We start from the raw sequence: 18539 nt of genomic DNA, 5'->3' as shown, positions 1-18539 counted from the left end.
CACAGAGAAAGTAAAGGAAATGATTTATTGCTAAGCTGATATCTGATGCATTTGAAACATGCAAGTTCTTCCTTGGGGCAAAAAGAAAACAGCCTTCCAGTTTGATTTGTTCTCTTCCAAATTGCTCCAAAGTAGATAGGGCTTATTCGATAATAGAGCCCATATGAAAACAGCTTTCTCTTCCGATCAGCTGTTCATAGAGAAGCTATGTTACCTCCAAGCTTTGCTAAGGATGAACTATGATTGCTTCCTGCAGCCATTAAAATTCTGTGAAAGGCTATCCTGCATTATATAATCATGTAATTTTGCTCACTTTATCCAGGCGAGCTTTATATCCTGTTTCCAACTGGTATCATTGATTGACTCCAGACATGTCTTTCATTTGTTGAAGCATCACAATCTGAGTCAGGTTTTTGCAAGAAGGCATTCTAAGATCAGTATCCTGAGCTTCATTAAATTTTCTTATATATATATATTGCAGTGGCTGCAAAATAAATCAAAAAGACAGAGCTAGATAGACAGCATTGCTGTAAATTGTTTTGGTGCCTCTGAAGTTTAATCTGAAGTTGAGTTAGCTGATGGCACTTCTGATTATTCTTATTTCATATTGCTGGTGGTTATTATTACTATGTTTGTATATAGGTATATTTTAATGTAATTGTTGTGTCCTTTGGCTAGCACAGGGACGCAGGTGGCGCTGTGGGTTAAACCACAGAGCCTAGGACTTGCTGATCAGAAGGCTGGTGGTTCGAATCCCTGCGACGGGGTGAGCTCCCATTGCTCGGTCCCAGCTCCTGCCAACCTAGCAGTTTGAAAGCATGTCAAAGTGCAAGTAGGTAGATAAATAGGTACCGCTCCAAGCGGGAAGGTAAACAGCGTTTCCGTGTTCTGCTCTGGTTCGCCAGAAGCAGCTTTGTCATGCTGGCCACATGACCTGGAAGCTGTACGCCGGCTCCCTCGGCCAATAATGCGAGATGAGCGCCGTAACCCCAGAGTCAGTCACGACTGGACCTAATGGTCAGGGGTCCCTTTACCTTCACCTTGGCTAGCACAATGAACTTATTAAACGGGGCATGCGGGAGGAATCTTTTAAAAAAGAAAGATAATACTGAACTCCATATACTTGCTAAACTTGTTCTCTGAGCATAGCTTTTAAAAATCTGGATCTGTACTTTGACAATAGCAAAGTAGATTTTGGGAGGCTCTTGGAAGTGACTGTAGGATTAAGGGCTCGTTCTCAAGGACTGCCTCTTTCCATATGAACCTATCTGGACCCTGAGATCATCTTCTGATGACCTTCTTCAAGTGGCGGAGAGCAGGCCGGGGCGGAGCTGGCACGCATCCTGGTGGCGTGGCGCCCAGCGCGGGTGGGGGAACAGCCAGGGCAGTCCTCTCTCTCCCCGCACTCCTCTTCCTCCGCCACTGCCTTCTTCATGTGCCTCCTCCATGGGAGGTCCAGAGGGTGGCAACATGAGAACCGCCTTTTGTAGAATGCTCTCCCCAGGGAGTTTCTCCTGGCACTTTCATTATACACCTTTAGGCGCCAGGCAAGAACGCCCCTCTTTAAGCAGGCCTTTGGTTGACTGACATCCAATATCCTTTTAAAATGTGTTGGGGTGTGTGTGTGTGCTATTGGGTTCTTTTTCTTTTTCATTTTTATTATGTATGTTGTGTTTTTATGTTGTGGTTTTATGTTGTAACTGCCCTGAGACCTGTGGAAATAGGGCAGTATACAAATTTATTAAATAATAATTTAAAAATGCACACTTACCTTTTGCCCCACACTTACTGGACACAGCTCTGCATTTCCCCAGTCCGTGTCAAAACATATTAACCCCACCCCACCCCACGGCTCCCCCACCCCGGCAAACCTGGTCTTTACCACTGAATCAGAGCAAAAGGCAATTTGGATTTTCTGTGGATTGCCATTTTCACAGATTCAGCGGTAAAGAGCTGGTTTTCATGGGGGAAGCGCAGGGGCAAAACACACACCCAGCACTCAGACACAGACCTGGAAAGTCCTGACCTGTGCTTAGAAATGTGGAGCCTAAGTAAGTGTGGATGGTCCCTGACTTCCCCTTCCCCCCAGAAAATAGTGTTGGCGCAGGTAGGATGAGTTATGTAAACTCCTTTTATAGATTTAGGCTGTAACCCAGGCACCCCCAAACTGCGGCCCTCCAGATGTTTTGGCCTACAACTCCCATGATCCTTAGCTAACAGGACCAGTGGTTGGGGAAGATGGGAATTGTAGTCCGAAACATCTGGAGGGCAGAAGTTTGGGGATGCCTGCTGTAACCCATTGAACAAAATTCTGATTTGATTTAATATTTGCATGCCGCTTTTCCAACAATCAAAGCAGCAAACAGCTCACAAGAATAAGAGAATCAACAAATAATAATAGTGCTCAAATAATAAAGAAATATTTGAGGGAGGTACAATGAACACAATAAAGGAATCAAAGAAATAGAGCATAAGAAAAGCATAGAGAATTGCCTTCTGCTGTGTAAGGCCGTTGGTCCATCAATTATTGTCTACACATTGACCGGCCGCAGCTCCCCAGGGTTTCAGGCCGGGTTCTCTCCCAGAACTAGCTGGAGATTCTGGGGGTTGCACCTGGGACCTTCAGCATGTAAGGCACTACTGAGATGCACCCCTTCCTCATATATTAAGCAACACAGAACAGTAGACTTGCAGTACAAGCCTCCGCATGTTGACTCATCATAAGCAAGTCCCAGCTTGCTGGGTAGCTGGCAGGTAGAGGGAAGCGGGGGCAGGGGGAGGTGATTTGGTATTTAAAACACCTGCACCCTCCCCAGTTTCTAAATCCGGAATACAAGCAAGAACAGAGAGGAATGGAAAAAAATCCCGGCTGCCACCGCATTCCAAACGACGAACCAATGTTTTATCTAGATGTTGTTTGGTTTCCGTGGTTGGCCAGTGATAAAGGCACAGCTGGGTAGCTATACCAACCTGTTCTGGCTTTGTTTTAAGTTGTGCTGTTACATTAACTATATCATGCTGAAAACATACTGCTTATCTCTAAATTATCACCCCCCAGATTTAAGTTTTGTTTTGTTCCGTGAACTATTAGATAAGCAGGCGGTAAGCAAATGATGAAATGGCACCTTTTATCGGTCCCCGCAGAATATGCTATTTGTTGGAATGAGGACGTAGATAGCCTTGCTGAGTTTCAGGTCACAAAGGGGTATGTTAGCTGGGAGCAGAGATACCACAGAGCATAGGTAGGAGTTGTAGATGCCTGGCATCTCTGTTTCCGTAGCTCCCCTGGCCTGCCTTTGCCATGCATGGCTATTGCTAGCCTTCATCAGGTTACCACATTTGGAGAGTGGCTCCCAGCCAGTTATTTCTCATAACACCCAACCTTCTTGCCAAGCCCACACATTTCTCTTTGCTTTTTCTTCTTCCAGCTGCAAGTGTGCACATGCTTACCAAGGATTATGGCCACGTTCACATTTTACCACTTTAAAGAGTCATTGGTTCCCCCAAAGCAGTGGTTCCCAACAGGTGGTCCGGGGACCCCCAGGGGTCCGCGAGCTATGCCAGAGGGGTCCTCAAGATCCTATTAGAATAAAAAATATATTAACTATATTTCATATGATAACAGATTTTTTGTTTTGGCCGCTTCCTGCATGAGCAGAGTCTAGCGCAAAACTAGAATTAGATAGAGGCAGTAGTTCTGCTGTATGCCGCAAGGACTACAAGAAACTTGGAGATAAGGCAATGAAAAAGATCCTTCCATTTGCAACCACATATCGGTGTGAGCAAGCATTTTCTTCCATGTGTTTCATGAAAAACAAATATAGGAATCGACTCGACATGCAGTCGGATTTCAGAGTGAAAGTTTCAAGTTTGGAACCTAATATTTCAGAAATAATGGACTCAGAGGACAGATTTAAACTCATCTCATTAAGAACTGAAAATTAAAACTAACTGTATACTGATGGAGTACTCTGTTGTAACTGTAAAAAACGTATAAATATAAAATATAAAAAGACTCTTAATTTGGTTCTCACTTTTTAATTTTAGGATTGGGAATTAATGGGGGTCCTTGTCACAATAGCAACTCGATGAGGGGTCCTCGAGAAAATTTTGTTGGGAACCCCTGCCCCAAAGAATTCTGGGAGCTGTAGTTTGTTAAAGGTGCCGATAACTGTTAGTAGACCTCTATTTCCCTCACAGAACTACAGAACCCAGAGCCATAAATTAATTATAAATTCTTCTTCACAGGGAACTCTGGCAGCTGTAGCTTTAAGAGCACCCTTAACAAGCTACAGCCCCCAGAATTATTTGAGGCAAGCCCTGACTGTTTAAAGTGGTAAAGTGTGAACGTGGCCATAACATATCATAGTGCTTTAAATGTATGGGTGTGATTGTGACTCAAGCCCTTTTGAACTCAGTGGGGCTTACCTTCTGAATCGACAACAAGTGTAGGATCACACTGTTACATAGCTGTCAAGTTTTCCCTTTTCTCGCGAGGAAGCCTATTCAGAATAAGGGAATTTCCCTTAAAAAAAAGGGAGAACTTGACAGCTATGCACTGTTAGGGTGTGTGAATTGTTAGTGTCCAGACAGGACTGTTCCTTGCATTAGGAAGAAGATTCCACCTAAACATTAGGAAGAACTTCCTGGCAGTAAGAGCTGTTCGACAGTGGAATTTGCTGCCAAGAAGTGTGGTGGAGTCTCCTTCTTTGGAGGTCTTTAAGCGGAGGCTTGACAGCAGCATGTCAAGAATGCTTTGATGGTGTTTCCTGCTTGGCAGGGGGTTGGACTGGATGGCCCTTGTGGTCTCTTCCAACTCTATGATTCTATGAGGCAGCTGCCCCAGGCAGCAGCAAGGTGTACATGTGCCCCATGCTTCGGCCTACACTCCCTTAACACGCTGCCACAGGTATAGTGGAGGGTGATGCCTTGTCAGGAGTGCTGAAGTATTTCATTTCATTTATTTTTTTGAATTTATATACTGCCCTATATTTGGAGGTCTCTGGGGGGTTCACAGAATGAAATCCAAACATAAAAACACCAAAATGCACAATAAAAACAAAACCTAACACTCCCCCCCAAAAAACCCACATTTTAAAAGGGCATAAGATTAAACAGCCAGTCCAGTCGGCTCTTGAACCCGGAATAGAGCGGGGGCACCATCTTGTGCTTTACCTCAGATGTGTCCATAAATATATAAACGTATTAAGAACACCCAGTTCTTAACTATCAAAGTTTTATTTAGCTTATAAATAATGAGAATCATCTTCAAATAACACCCTTAAGTCCTGTCTTTAAGCACTGGGCTATGTTGTCTTGGTAGCTGAAGGGATGTTTTTCTCAGGAGCTGTTAAAAATAACAAGGCTGATAGCGATCTCGAAAAATTCATCAGGATGGGTGGGCAAAACTGGACAGATTTCGGAGCACTATTGTTTGGATAGCGTCATTATGTACTGTATAACATGTTTCATTTTTGTACTTTCCAAATAGCCCACACGCCGGGATACAAGAATACCAATCTGATGTACCCAAGATTCCCACTGCCTGCATTTCAGTGGAAGATGCTGAAATGATGAGCCGGATGTCTTCCCGAGGCACCAAGATTGTTGTGACCCTGAAGATGGGAGCCAAAACCTACCCCGATGCTGATTCCTTTAACACAGTTGCAGAGATCGTTGGGAGCACCTACCCCGAGCAGGTGGGTGACACTTTGTTGGGGAACAAATTAAGCACACCATTGAGATTATCCTATCTCGTGCTTTCAAATTCACCATAAACACACTGAGCTCCGGTGTCAACATTTAAAGTGGGGATTGCCAACCTTTTTGAGCCCATAGGCATGTTATAAAATTTGGGGAAGACCCATAGCTGTCAAGTACCCCGTTTTCCCCGGGAAACCCCCGTTTTTACTTACATTTTCCCGGTGGTCCCCCGTATCACTTCATCTCCCGTTTTTCTCCGTTATTTTCTCCTGCCGGCGGCCATTTTTTCTTTCCGATTTGCCCTTCTATGGGCACAAAAAATGGCCGCCGCCGGCTTCAAAAGTCGCATCTACGCATGTCCGGAAGTGCATAGACGCGATTTATGGTGTCGGTGAAGGCCATTTTTGGTGCCCATAGATGGGCGGAGCGACAACGGAAGTTGCGTCGACGCACTTCCTGACATGCGTAGAAGCGACTTTCGAAGCCGGCAGTGGCCATTTTTGGTGCCCATATAAGGGCAAAGTGACACTGGAACTGACGTCGACGCAGTGTCACACGGCTGCCGGTCCCGGATTCTGCAGTCCGGGACTTGGAAGGTAAGGGAAGACCTGTGGGAGCCAGTCACAAAATGGCTGTTGTAGGGGCGTGGAATGGCTGTGGTGGGGGCATGGTATAAAAGAGATGACCACGAGATGGTGCTGGTGCAGGCGCCCGCATTAGCAGCTCTGCCTTTGGGTGAAAATGTGCCTAAAACTACCAGCGCCAGGCTCACTCACAGAGACAAACACTTTCTAGGTCTCCACATTTCTATATCCGTTATAGGCAGCGCCAGTCATACCATTAGGCAAAAAGGGGTGACAAAGCATTGGAGGGCAGAGCCGTGTGTGCCACTGTCTTTCTTGGGGGGCAGAGAAGGATGCTGTCCTATCACCAGTGCTGAAGGTAGACTTTTATACAGTGGTACCTCTACTTACGAATTTAATGCGTTCCGAACGCACATTTGTAAGTCGAAAAAAATTGTAAGTCGAATCCCATAGGAATGCATTGGGAGAAAAAATTCATAAGTAGAAGCAACCCTATCTAAAAATTCGTAAGTAGAAAAAATCCTATCTAAACCGCATCCAAGATGGTGGACGGAGCTCCATTCATAAGTAGAAACATTCATAAGTAGAGTTATTCGTAAGTAGAGGTACCACTGTACGTGGAATTCAGGCTACCGTCTTGTCCTTCACCTCAGACAGCAAAATGCCCACGGAATAATTCTTTCTCAAAGTGATGTGGCAATTAGTTACTCTCATTTTCAGCAGTTTCTGTTAACAAAAGTAAAAGTTTCACCCCCCCTTTTAAAAAAATATGGCTGAAATATGAATTCTCCCTTTTAAAAGAAAACAATGCTTTTAAAAATTGAGAATTTTAATAAGATAACTTCATTACTTGTTGCTGCTAACTGTGTTGTAACTCCTTTACCATAAGATCAGGGCTAATAGGTTTTCCAAATGTGCATTTAATATGCAACGAAGATATATATTACAATACATGACATGACATCATCTAATAAATTTAGACCTGCTTTATTCCCTCAATACCCACCTGGCTCTCAGATCTGCTGAGGCTGGTGTTTCAGGGACCCCTGTTCCCTATTCAAGACGGATGGTTTAAGAGCTGTTAATAGATGTGCCACCCACTTCGGATTTCTTGCCAAAGATTTAGAAGGCCAAATCTGCTATTATTGTGCTTCTGAATTTCAGGTTAGATTACTTTTCTCGTAAAAAAAGAAACAGCTGCTTTCTCCCCCCCCCTCCCCTTTTCAGGTTTGCAGGCTGTTGCAGAAAGAGAGTTGCAGTGGCTGATGCTGAATCTTTCTGAATGCTTTCTGTTGCAGCCCTGCCTCTGTAAAGTGCAAGAGTAGCACAGGGCTTAGTCTCAGCAAGGGCTAAGTTCACTCTGCTGCTCGTTTTCAATGCCAGAGCTCAGCCATGTACCTTAGGAGACACCCTGAGCATGTATACAGTTTCAGTTTCCACATTTTGAATCACTGGAGCCAGCCTTCATACAACTGGGATTAGGGAGTGGTGTTTCTGAAGGGGCGGCTTCCGGACAAGTTTTGTTTTTCACAGATGACACTGAAATAGAAACTGGAAAGTAAATCCTAAAGAGGAATGGATGCTAAAGAAGTTCCTCTCTCCTTTTCTTTTATATACGCTCAAAACCCTAGCCATCCAACTGTTCCTTAACCCTTACCTGATGAGCGGGACCTCTGCTTCTTTGCATTAAATGTTAGAGGATTTGTCAAACATGGGCTACAACTGTTGCTATTTGCCTGCCTTAGGAGTGGAACCAGGAAGGCTATGATTTCTGACACTGTGAAGTGAGCATCGTTCCAAAAAGCAGCGTGCTGCTCCCCAATCATGTAGCTAAAAGAAAACCCCCTTCAGCGTAAGATGAAGTAATTGAAGTAATTGAAGGCAATAATTCCTCTGTGCCACTAGGTGGTTAAGTCCAACCAAATCAGGCATCCCCAAACTGCGGCCCTCCAGTTGTTTTGGCCTACAACTCCCATGATCCCTAGCTAACAGAACCAGTGGTTGGGGAAGATGGGAATTGTAGTCCAAAACATCTGGAGGACCGAAGTTTGGGGATGCCTGAACCAAATGAATGCATTAGCTCCTCCTTGACTGAGCTGATGGAGGTGGTCTTGGGTATGGTGCCATCAAGGAGGTTCACATGATCCTTCTCACACTCTGAAAACATGCATGAGGGCATCGTCCTGGGCAGCCCCACCCACCCCATCAACATGTGCACAGGCCGTGTGTTTGGCAGCTATGTGAACGAGTTAGTTATACATACCAACACACATGTGTAGCGTAATCCTGCTTGTGTAAAGGAGATTTACCATATGTGCACACATTTCACAGCCACTGAATGTGGATCTGGCAGGGTGTGTGGCCACCATACATGTTGGTGACAATGGGCAGGGATACCTGGCTTTCATTTATTTTTATTGATCCTACTCACTTGTAGTTTCAGTGTATGCAAGCGCTTGATTTAAACCCCATAAGGTCTCCCAGACTTAGTGTTCTTTTGACGCTTGTTTGTGGGTGGGTTTGATGTTGCATCAGGTTTGGTTTTTATTGTATTCCATGTTGAAAACTTGCAATATTCAGATTTGATTTTTTTTTTTAAAAAAGAAGACGTTTCATCAAGTCCATGTACCCCCATGCTGCCGGTGTCTTTCCCCATCACTTTCCTTATTGCAAAAATTACAATGTGTAGGAGAAACAGGTACTGTATGTGGCAAAAGAGCACCATTTAATTGCACAACCTGCATTTACCAACGTGCAATTGAATCCCACCCACCCCAAAAAAGCAACACTCTGGAACAGCCTTTCTCAGCCTTGGGTCCCCAGATGTTGCTGGACTACAGCTCCCATCATTCTTAGCTAGCATGGCCAGTGGTCAGGGATGATGGGATTTGTAGTTCAATATCCTCTGGGGACCCAAGGGGAAATGAGCAGCAGGGTGGGTTGCAAAGATCTTGAGCAGGGAGTCTCTGCAGTCTTCACAGCTTGAAAGCCAGAACAGCTCAGGACCATCCCAGGCTGTGTGCAAGATTGTTCCCTTCACACTCCTGCTGCAAGATTTGCCCCCTTCCAATACAAAGGCAATCCAGACCACTAAATATGCAAAATAAATAAATAAATAAATATGCAAGATGAGGTGGAAAGAGGAACACAACTAGCCAGGGGTTAGATGAATATATTCATGCGCTGCACCAGTTTATGAACTCAGACAGAAGGCTTTCCGGCAGTCCTCTTGGGGACAGAAGGAGGTCAGGGGTTGTATTTTCTGAAGCCCCCCCCCTTCCCTAGTAGAGGGTTTATGACAGTTTTTTAAATTCCCCTTCAAAGTTAAATTGCATGCACATTTTCAACCATATATATAATTTGGAAATGATAAATGGCCTTTTAGCAGTATTTCTGCCACTGCTCAGATGACATCATTCCCTTTATAAACTTATATAACCCCCCAAAAGGCACCGTTCCATGTGATTAGCTCAGCAGAAAAAGCCTTGTCCCATTTATTGCCAACCTTTCTACCACCACATGTATGTTTTGGATTGCTGAACGACTGGGTAATGTTGCAAACGCTCACAAAAACACAGTGAAAGTGGAAAGAATGTTGAAATGGCAGGTTTCTCTTTTTTAAAAAAGCAAAATTTGAAACCATGCACCCCAATGCTTCACGGGACCCTAATATGCACATTGATCTTCAGCTTAGAGATGGGCAGACTTTAGGGTTAGAGTTGGGTCTACTTCTTGTTCTTTCTTTACCAGAACCCCAAGACCCACCCAACTGAGCCATATGCAAAATTCATACAGTCTGAATTAAAGAGCAGGGCGGTTCTGAGCACATTCCTAGCCTGTCACCATCATGATTATTACTGTTATTAAATTTGTTTTGTGCCCTTCACCAGCAGGTCCCATGGCGGGTAACAAAAATTGTATAATTCAGAATTAAAAACAAGTAAAATACGAAAGCTATCTGATTTCAGTGCCAGAACTGAACTGAGGTTTCAGCTTTTTCATGCAAACCCCCGATTTGTTTTCTTCTTTTTTTGGAAGCCTGATTTAGGTGGGGAAAGGTGTTTTGCTGTTGCTGCTGCTAAACAACTGAGGTTCAGAAACTGTTGCTAATCCGCTTCAAATGAGCCAGAGATCTGCTAGGCTAAGAGATCCCAATGCTCTATACTTGTGTGTAATTCACAAACCTATTGGCACTCGTCAACAGAAAAGACTTTACACCTGTGGTAGTTTGTATGTGTGTGTTGCAACCTTTGTCTGAACAAGATGGGGCAGCAGTATATAATACAGAGAATAGTGGAATGTTCCTGGGGGGAATGGTGAGCAATTAATCTATGTGAACAAAATCTTTATTGGAAGACCTAATAAACTGAAAACCTGATTCATGGATCTGTCTATTTTCAGGTGCCATCTCTTTCATAATTCTGTATTGACCTATTTCTGCATTAATCAGGTGTTGTGTGTGTGTGTGTGTGTGTGTGTGTGTGTGTGTGTGTGTGTGTGTATATATATATATATGCACATGAGAACTGATAGCTACATATTTAAATCTGTTTTAAATATTTTATCTCCATGCACACATTTCTAGATGCATTTTATCCTAAAATACGCACCTTTAACACATTTTTTTGGTACATTATTTGAACAACCTTGCAAAATTCATAGAAGGGTGAACTCCAAAGGATCATTGCATTCCGATTCACATGTTCGTCTGGTAGGTGTGGGTAAAGTCACTTTGCATCAGAACCGACAAAAACAAATTCCTATGTGTATGGCACAGATCTTAGAATTCAGAAGGAAATGCCAGTGTTGTGGTGTTGTGTCCTCTGTTATTTGGCCTTCTGGTTAAAGCAAACAGAGCTGTAAAAATCCACCCTGTTCTGTTCTGAAGTTTATTTTTATTTTTATTCCTTCCTTCCTTTATTTCTTCTGCAAATAATGCATTGTCCAGGGCAGCAGTAAGTAGAAGCCAAACCTTCACCAGGATTTCTAACAGCTAGTCGGTTCCCAGTAGGTTTTCAATTTGCAGTAAGAGTTTTCACCTGCCAGCATAGCTGCCAAGTTATCCCTTTTTTAAAGGGATTTTCCCTTATGCTGAATAGGCTTCCTCGCGAGAAAAGGGAAAACTTGGCAGCTATGCCTGCCAGATACCAGAGGACTGTAGGAACACAGCAGAGAAGCTAACCACACGTCTTCATAAAGCGAAGACTTGTGGGCATGTCTGCACTGCTAAGGGACTGCAGATTCAGTGCCAAGTTGAAGTTGCTGTAGCCAACCTGCTGCGTCTTTGTTGGAAGCCTCTCAAAACCATAAGAAGCACAGTAGGAATGTTATGCCATCGCCCCTCAAATTAGCTCAGGGAATGGTCTGAGCTATAACATTGTTAAAGCTAAGAAGACCTCAGCCTGGTCAGCACTGAAAATCCAATGGAAAGTTTAGATCTAGGTTCCAGTGTAGTGGTAGATGTGTGTGGCAAAAATGAAGGAAAGAGCAGTCAAGTTTCTGGTGTGGCCTGAGATCTGGTGTGGCCTGAGATCTTACCCCTGCTTGGTCCGAAGTAATTAGAACCGAACTCCAATACATACACACTGATCTGGCAGTAAGACCTATAAGCCAATGAGGCTTATTTCTGGATGGAGGCTCCATCATACATTTATATATCGCTTGATTGTAGGAAACCTCAAAGCGGTTTACAAAAAAAAAATGTACATGCCATCACTTCCTTCATTCTATCCACTTCTCCCAACCAAGCAGCTCCACATCAAAAGGCAATGAGCTCCTGGCGATCTGCCCCAGGTGATGGTCACCCAGTCCTGGCCACATGCTCCTGCCCCACCTTCCACCCCATCTCCTGGCCATCTATAAACTCCTTCCACTCCCTCTGGGAGCCCAATTGTTCTCTTTTCTGCCGCTCTCATCCATGGGGAATTCTACTATGGTGGCCTTCAAGGCTGGATCCAGAAGGGCACAAGAAGTCAGGAATTTTCTATACGATTTCTCTTTTCCATTCTCCTAGCACTGAAGATGACACACAAATGTGGGTGGCCGTATTGTGGCTGTGACCCTGCATTTTGCTGTAAGCTGTTACACATCCACAGAATGTTTCTGCACAATCGTGCCATTTCAGTACAGCTCCTTTGCCCCGAGCGATGAGCAGTACGGGTTCTAAACTGCCATTGCTGTGTCACGAGCTGATTTGTATTTCCTTAAGCGATGCAATTTGCTGCCCTTATAATGGAATTCCCTTAGCATTTTACAACTGCATCAGTAACATTTATGGGCTGTAAAGGGTGCGTTACGCATGTCTGAGTATAATGCACAGCTGCGTATATGGTTGTAATAATAGAAAACAGCATCCACTTTGGGGTGATTTGTCTCATGTTTCAGGAATCCGGCAGAGGCACATTATCAGAATGTTTGCTGTGGTGATGACCGCCCTGAGAAGTTGCTGTGTTCAGGCACTCGGCTCTGTGTGGGGCACACAGGGTGTCTACAGGCCTCTGTGTGTGTTTTATGCTGCCGAAGAGGAAATATGTATATGCTAAGCTAGCAGCTGTGTTTTATTTAGGCGCAACATTACTTTGGGAGCACTGTGAGCAAAGTGGGAAGCTGTCATAAGTCCCGGGGTTTCACTGGGGTCAAGAGTGGAGTGGCAGACTGAGACACATGAAGAGGGAGAGCTGTCATGGATTGGTTGCATGCAGAGGAATAGAGGGAAGGACCAGCTGCGGAACCCCAAGACAAGGGGAGAAGGCTCAGAGCCCGGGGATTGGTTGTGGGACAATGATGAGTGGTCAGAGGGAAAAGAAGGAAAAGACAGGGAAGAGGAGGTGGCATAAGCTGGAGAAAGCAGGTTCTCTCCATAGGAGAGAACATGGGTTGCAGCAGGGCTAACAAGACGACCCAGGGCTTTGGGGGCGGGTCTGATATTGGGCTTTGATAGGTGGTTTAATTGTTGCTGGGGATTTTTGCTTGTTGCAATTTGTTGATTGACAGCCCTTGCTATGTTTAAGCCGAAGGAGCAGTTTGTGCTATCTCTTTGCTGCTCGCTTCGAATCTCCCGCCCACCCTCCACTTTCTTTAGGCCCCTTTGCTTTGACCTTGCAGTGCCTGTCTAGGGGTCGCCTGTATTCAGGGGCCTGGTAGGAATATTGCCACTTGACTGATTGGCTGGTGTCAGGTGGTTTTTGCCTACCATACTGCAATTAGTCACAACTTATAAGGTTGCGGTTAGTCATTGGTTCAAATAATTGGTCGAGGGGTACGGATTTTGGCTGGTCCTGACCCTCATGTGATTGCTGCTGCCATATAGAAGTATTCCGTTAAAAGAATCCCGGGCTCCACATGTTTGTCTGTTTATCTCCGCTAGGGGTCAGGACCACGCATGAGCCTCGGGGAGCATCTGGGGAGAGGACAAAGAATGGCTTGTGCCCCCTGCCCCGTCCTCTCTCAGGGGGTGCTTACTTACTGACTCCCCTACTAGGCTAGAGTCAGATCTGTTCCAGGCGGGAGACAGATGGCTGGGAACCAATGACTAAGCAACCACTCACATTTTGATTGTATTTTAATAAAAAAGTTGTGGCCAAATTTTAATGCCAAAAACATTAACAAAAATTATGGTGTCAGTGTGAGTTATTGGGGGGTCCTCTTGGTGCCTCGGCACGCAAGTTCTGCTGTCTTTTATAGTGATGCATTTCCTGTTTTTTGATGAGGTGGAAGTAGCCAACCTGTTGGGAATTGCAATTACTGGGTTATATCCATCTAAGTATTACACAGAGTAGATCCATTAAATTAGCAGAATTAAATGGCTCTTGTTTATTAATTTCAGGGGTTCTGCTCTGAGTGACACTATAACATTGGGTACAGCCCCTTGTTCCATAGTATAAGAAACTCAATTTTTAGCTTTAAATTCCATCAAACATTATGATAAATTCTGAGCCAAGTTTCTCAAATGAGTAGAGCTGCTTTTCCCAGCCTAGTGATTCCATGTGTTTTGTACTACATACTGGCTGAGGCTGATGGGAATTGTAGTTCAAAGCATCTGGGGAAAATCTTGGAAATGATGTGAATCATAATATTGCTAAGATCCTAGAACATGAAGTTCTTTTCCTTGTTAGTGATTGATTTAGCAGGTTCTTGTACCTTCCCGGACGCGATGTCCTGGCTTGTTTGGAGTGAAAGAGAAGCAAAAGACTGTGTGAGTTGAACTTTATAACTGTTGTTACTGAACATATTTTTTTAAAGATGTGGAGTTGCCGATGAGAAAAGCCTCCCCCTAGTCGGGCGGAAGGGGTTCTGGACGCGCTCGGAGGATTTATGAGTTGTGACGCACTTTAAATTGGAGCAGCGACCTGAAGCTAAGTTCAGCTATAGGGCAAGGAGATCCATTAATTTACCAAGAGTTTATGGTTTGATGTTTGGGTCTCCTGCCTGAAAAAGCTGTAAATTCTATAATGATCGTGAATCTTCATGGCTATGAGAGAAAGCGAAAGTGATTTGAGCTTTTTGAGATGGCGCTGCTTCGGGCTGCTTCGACGCAACAAGGAGCTCCATTAAGAAGATTTATGGGGAGGCTGGACTGATTAACTCACACAGGAGAAAGAACATCTGTGAAACTTGGTTTGATATTTATCTCAGCGGCTGGGAAACAATCGGATGAAAGTAGAAAACATCTATGTGACTGTAAGGGGAAGATCTGGATTATTATGAACTTGGAGGACGATTTGAACTTTAGAAAAAAGACGGCAGTGGACAGTTGCGAGGAATTCCCAATTTCTTGAAGCATGGGAACCCAAATAAAAAATTCTTTAGATGATTTGGCATAACATTCGGTTTGATTGATATATATATGTGTATAATTTGAAATATTGAATGTGATATAATTGGTTTTAATTGGAAAATTAATAAAAAATTTTTTTTTTTTAAAAAATGATTTAGCAGGTTCTTTGTGACAAAGGAAATGGGACTGTATTTGCTTATCCTTTACAATTCTCATTTCTTTCTGACGGGGAAAGAATCCTCTTTTGGAATTGGTGTTTGGCAGAAGCTCTGTTGAATAACAAAAAGATGGAAATTCTAGAATCCTGGTTGTCATTAATGGATAGGAAACACCCATAAATGGACAGGGAAGATAATTCGATATGTGCATTATATTTATTTATTTATTTAATTTGTTTATCCAAAGATCACAGGACAGTTTACAACATAAAAAAAACTGGGGACCGGACTAGATTGGCTGCAAGGTCTCCTCCAACTCTATGATTCTGAGGTAAGAAGTGAAACAAACTTGAAACAGTAGAACATACTGGAATGATTGGGGTGAGGAATGAGTTAACTTTATATAAAACAAGCTTCTTTTATTTTTATGGGCACAAAAATCCTTAGACTAGACATTTGCGATGGAAATGTCAAATTGGTCCAAGTTATTATACATTAAAATATTCCAGACGCTGCTGCTCTCCAACTTCAGTTAATCCACAGTTCACTCTTATATGTGTCTACTGCCTACTCAGAAGCAACTTCTGTTGAGTTTAATGAGTTTTGCAACTAGGTAAGTGTGCATTTGGATTTCTGCCTTAGAGTAGCTTGCTTGTGCAAAGGGATAGTGTATGTGTGGCTTGCTGCTTGTGGCTTGTTTGTTGTTGTTGTTGTTGGCACAATCTTCCACACAGTCTTTGATGGGCCCAAGTCACAATGGATTCATGTCATGAAATATCTTCAATCATGAAGCATTATGCTTACCTAGTTAAACAAGATCAGTGGACGTTTGTGCATCTTACTATCACTGCAACAACAAAAAAATCAGCGGTGGTTAGTTGCAACAGCAGTTGTTCAAACTGAGCAACCCTAGAATGTCACTTTATGTTGGAAAGGGGGAAAAACTGGGCCACCCAAATATGGAAGGTCCTAGCTTTTCCTTGTGGTTCATCTGTCTAATCATGGAAGATCAGAGTGAGAATGCTAGCAGCCAAATGTGTAGCACTTTAAGAAAGACTATCCCTTCCCCATAGATTCCATTATAGGATTTGCAGTACAAATAAAGAATGTATTTTCCCAGGATGTCTTGTAAATATAAAAATAGCTCAGATCTTGTAACTCTGCAGCAACAATCCTTTCCTCTTGCTTTAACAGGATTATAAAGAATCCTGTGGTCGGGATTGTTGGCAGTTCACGTGCCCCATAGCTACTGGTCTTAATGCATCCAGTTTTCATGGAAGGGAGCAACTTTAGAATAAATACTTTGAGAAAACTGAGCTTTACCATCTTAATATCCCCTGAGTCAGACATTGTGGCTAATATAAAATTAAAACTGCGGTTCTGTGCAGAACATCCCATTGAACACAATGGGTTCCACTTCTGAGTGGGAATGGACGAATAAGTCAATTTTGGTTTCTTTCATTTTTCCAATCTTAAGTTCCGTTCTCCACATTTCCACATCTGTTTGCATTTTTTTAAATATAAAAGGTCCTCGTGAAAATTCACCAGCATTTTGGTGCAAATTTCTCCTACTATATACATATGTGTATGCAATCTTGCCTAACATACGCATTTTTACAACACAATTTCCCGTAATATAATGGAATTTTTTACATCATTTTAATTAAATTATGTATTTCTATGTACATTTTACACTGGTATGTGCATTTTCCAAAGGATGCCAATTCTGAAGGACAAATGTGTTTTGGTTTGCATATATTTTCAGAAAGTGTGTGAATAAGGTAGATTTGCCTTTCAATGCAAACTGAATTGAATTTTGCAGGGGAGGGGCATCCTTACTTCTCCGTAAATACACATAGTGTTTTGTTGTAAGTGTGGAACTGGCAACAATTGCAAGCGTTTCCTTTAATTAAGACAGCTCGGTGATTGATTAATTGCAGGGCACCACGCACATGCTGTTGCTTTCCATAATTCATGGAGAATTTTTGTTATGCAAGTAGCTTTAACATTTCAAATTATATTCACTATTATTTACATTTTGTGGTGGAGGAATTGAAGCTGAAACATGGAGTTGCCCCATGGCTACATCATGGAAAAGATGGGACTGGAACCCATATCTCCTATTTCAAGGCCATCTAACTCTCCTGGACTAATTATCATAAGGCTTTCACTTTGTAGCCACCCATATCTCAGTGATTGGGTCCTTTCTACCACTCCAGTCCTGGAATAGTATATATGTCGGTTAGGTCATCATTCTGGCTCTTTCAATTTGCTTTCTGCTTCAGAGGCATGATGTAGTGAGCATCTTTGTGGACCTGGGAAATGAGAAAGAAATTTGAATCATAGTCTCTCCTCTCTTTTCTCTTCTCTTCTCTTCTTGTTCCCATTTGTTAGGCTGATCTTTACAGCTCATTCGTGGGGACTGTACGGTCAGACCTCCTGCAATTTTCTTGATAGGCCGCCCATGGTGGAAATCCTGTGTTATATCTTGATGCATATTGCAAAGATTAGCTGCAAAGCTGTTCTGGAATGCTGGGTTTGATTCCTCAGCTCAGGTGTGAGATAAAAAAAAAATATTTAGATCATTGTCACAGCCCTTTTCAGGTGTTCAGCTGAATGTATAAAAGGGAGCACCAACTATAAGAGAGTGCAGAGCTTTCTTGATTCAAAGCACAAATTAGGCTATAATAAGCAGATTCGTTTGAATCTTATAGGTCTCCTCACCTTCTTCCCTTCCTTCCTTCCTTCCTTCCTTCCTTCCTTCCATCCATCCATCCATCCATCTAAGCTGTAGTGTAGTCACTTTTAAATTGTGCTCTCAAGGTTGTACCTTTGTCCCGTCCATTTCCCCTCACACCATCTATTTCTACACACCCTGTTGCAAGATTGTTTTAGCGACTCTTCAAAGACACAAAAGGGCCCTGCAAGATCATTATCTTTACTGTTTCCCTGTTTCTGTTTATTTTGCAAAGTTATACAATCAATTTTTTTTGTCATTCCAACTTTGAGGGTGTCTAAGGATTTGTCAGTAGCACTGCAGACATAAAAGCATCACATTAAATTATGATGGCTTTAAAAACAGCCTGAAATATTTGTCCTGAATCAATAAGCAGTAGACGTGAATGCAATGTGTGTGTGTGTGTGTGTGTGTGTGTGTGTGTGTGTGTTTGTTTGTTTTAAAAATATTGCCTGAAAGCTGTCAGAGAGTATAGAGACATTTGAATTCCTCTATTATTAGTGCTAGTCAAATGGCAGATTATTATGAACATAGATGCTTACGGATGCAAAGCAATACAGAGGTTTTCTGATTAATGCAAT

General features: G+C 43.0%; 1 protein-coding gene across 1 annotated transcript in view; it reads left to right on the top strand.

Moving 5' to 3' along the window:
• Positions 1-18539, top strand: part of CPQ (carboxypeptidase Q) — a 150739-nt gene that overhangs the window by 30252 nt on the left and 101948 nt on the right. The window contains exon 4 of the mRNA XM_035125207.2: positions 5492-5699. Coding sequence (XP_034981098.2) covers positions 5492-5699 — 208 coding nt within the window. The remainder of the gene's footprint in view (positions 1-5491; positions 5700-18539) is intronic.

Source organism: Zootoca vivipara, chromosome 8, assembly GCF_963506605.1.
Source record: "Zootoca vivipara chromosome 8, rZooViv1.1, whole genome shotgun sequence".
In the NCBI taxonomy this organism is placed as follows: Eukaryota; Metazoa; Chordata; class Lepidosauria; order Squamata; family Lacertidae; genus Zootoca; species Zootoca vivipara.
The sequence above is the reverse complement of the archived record's forward strand: the minus strand, read 5'-3'. Positions and strand labels throughout refer to the sequence as shown.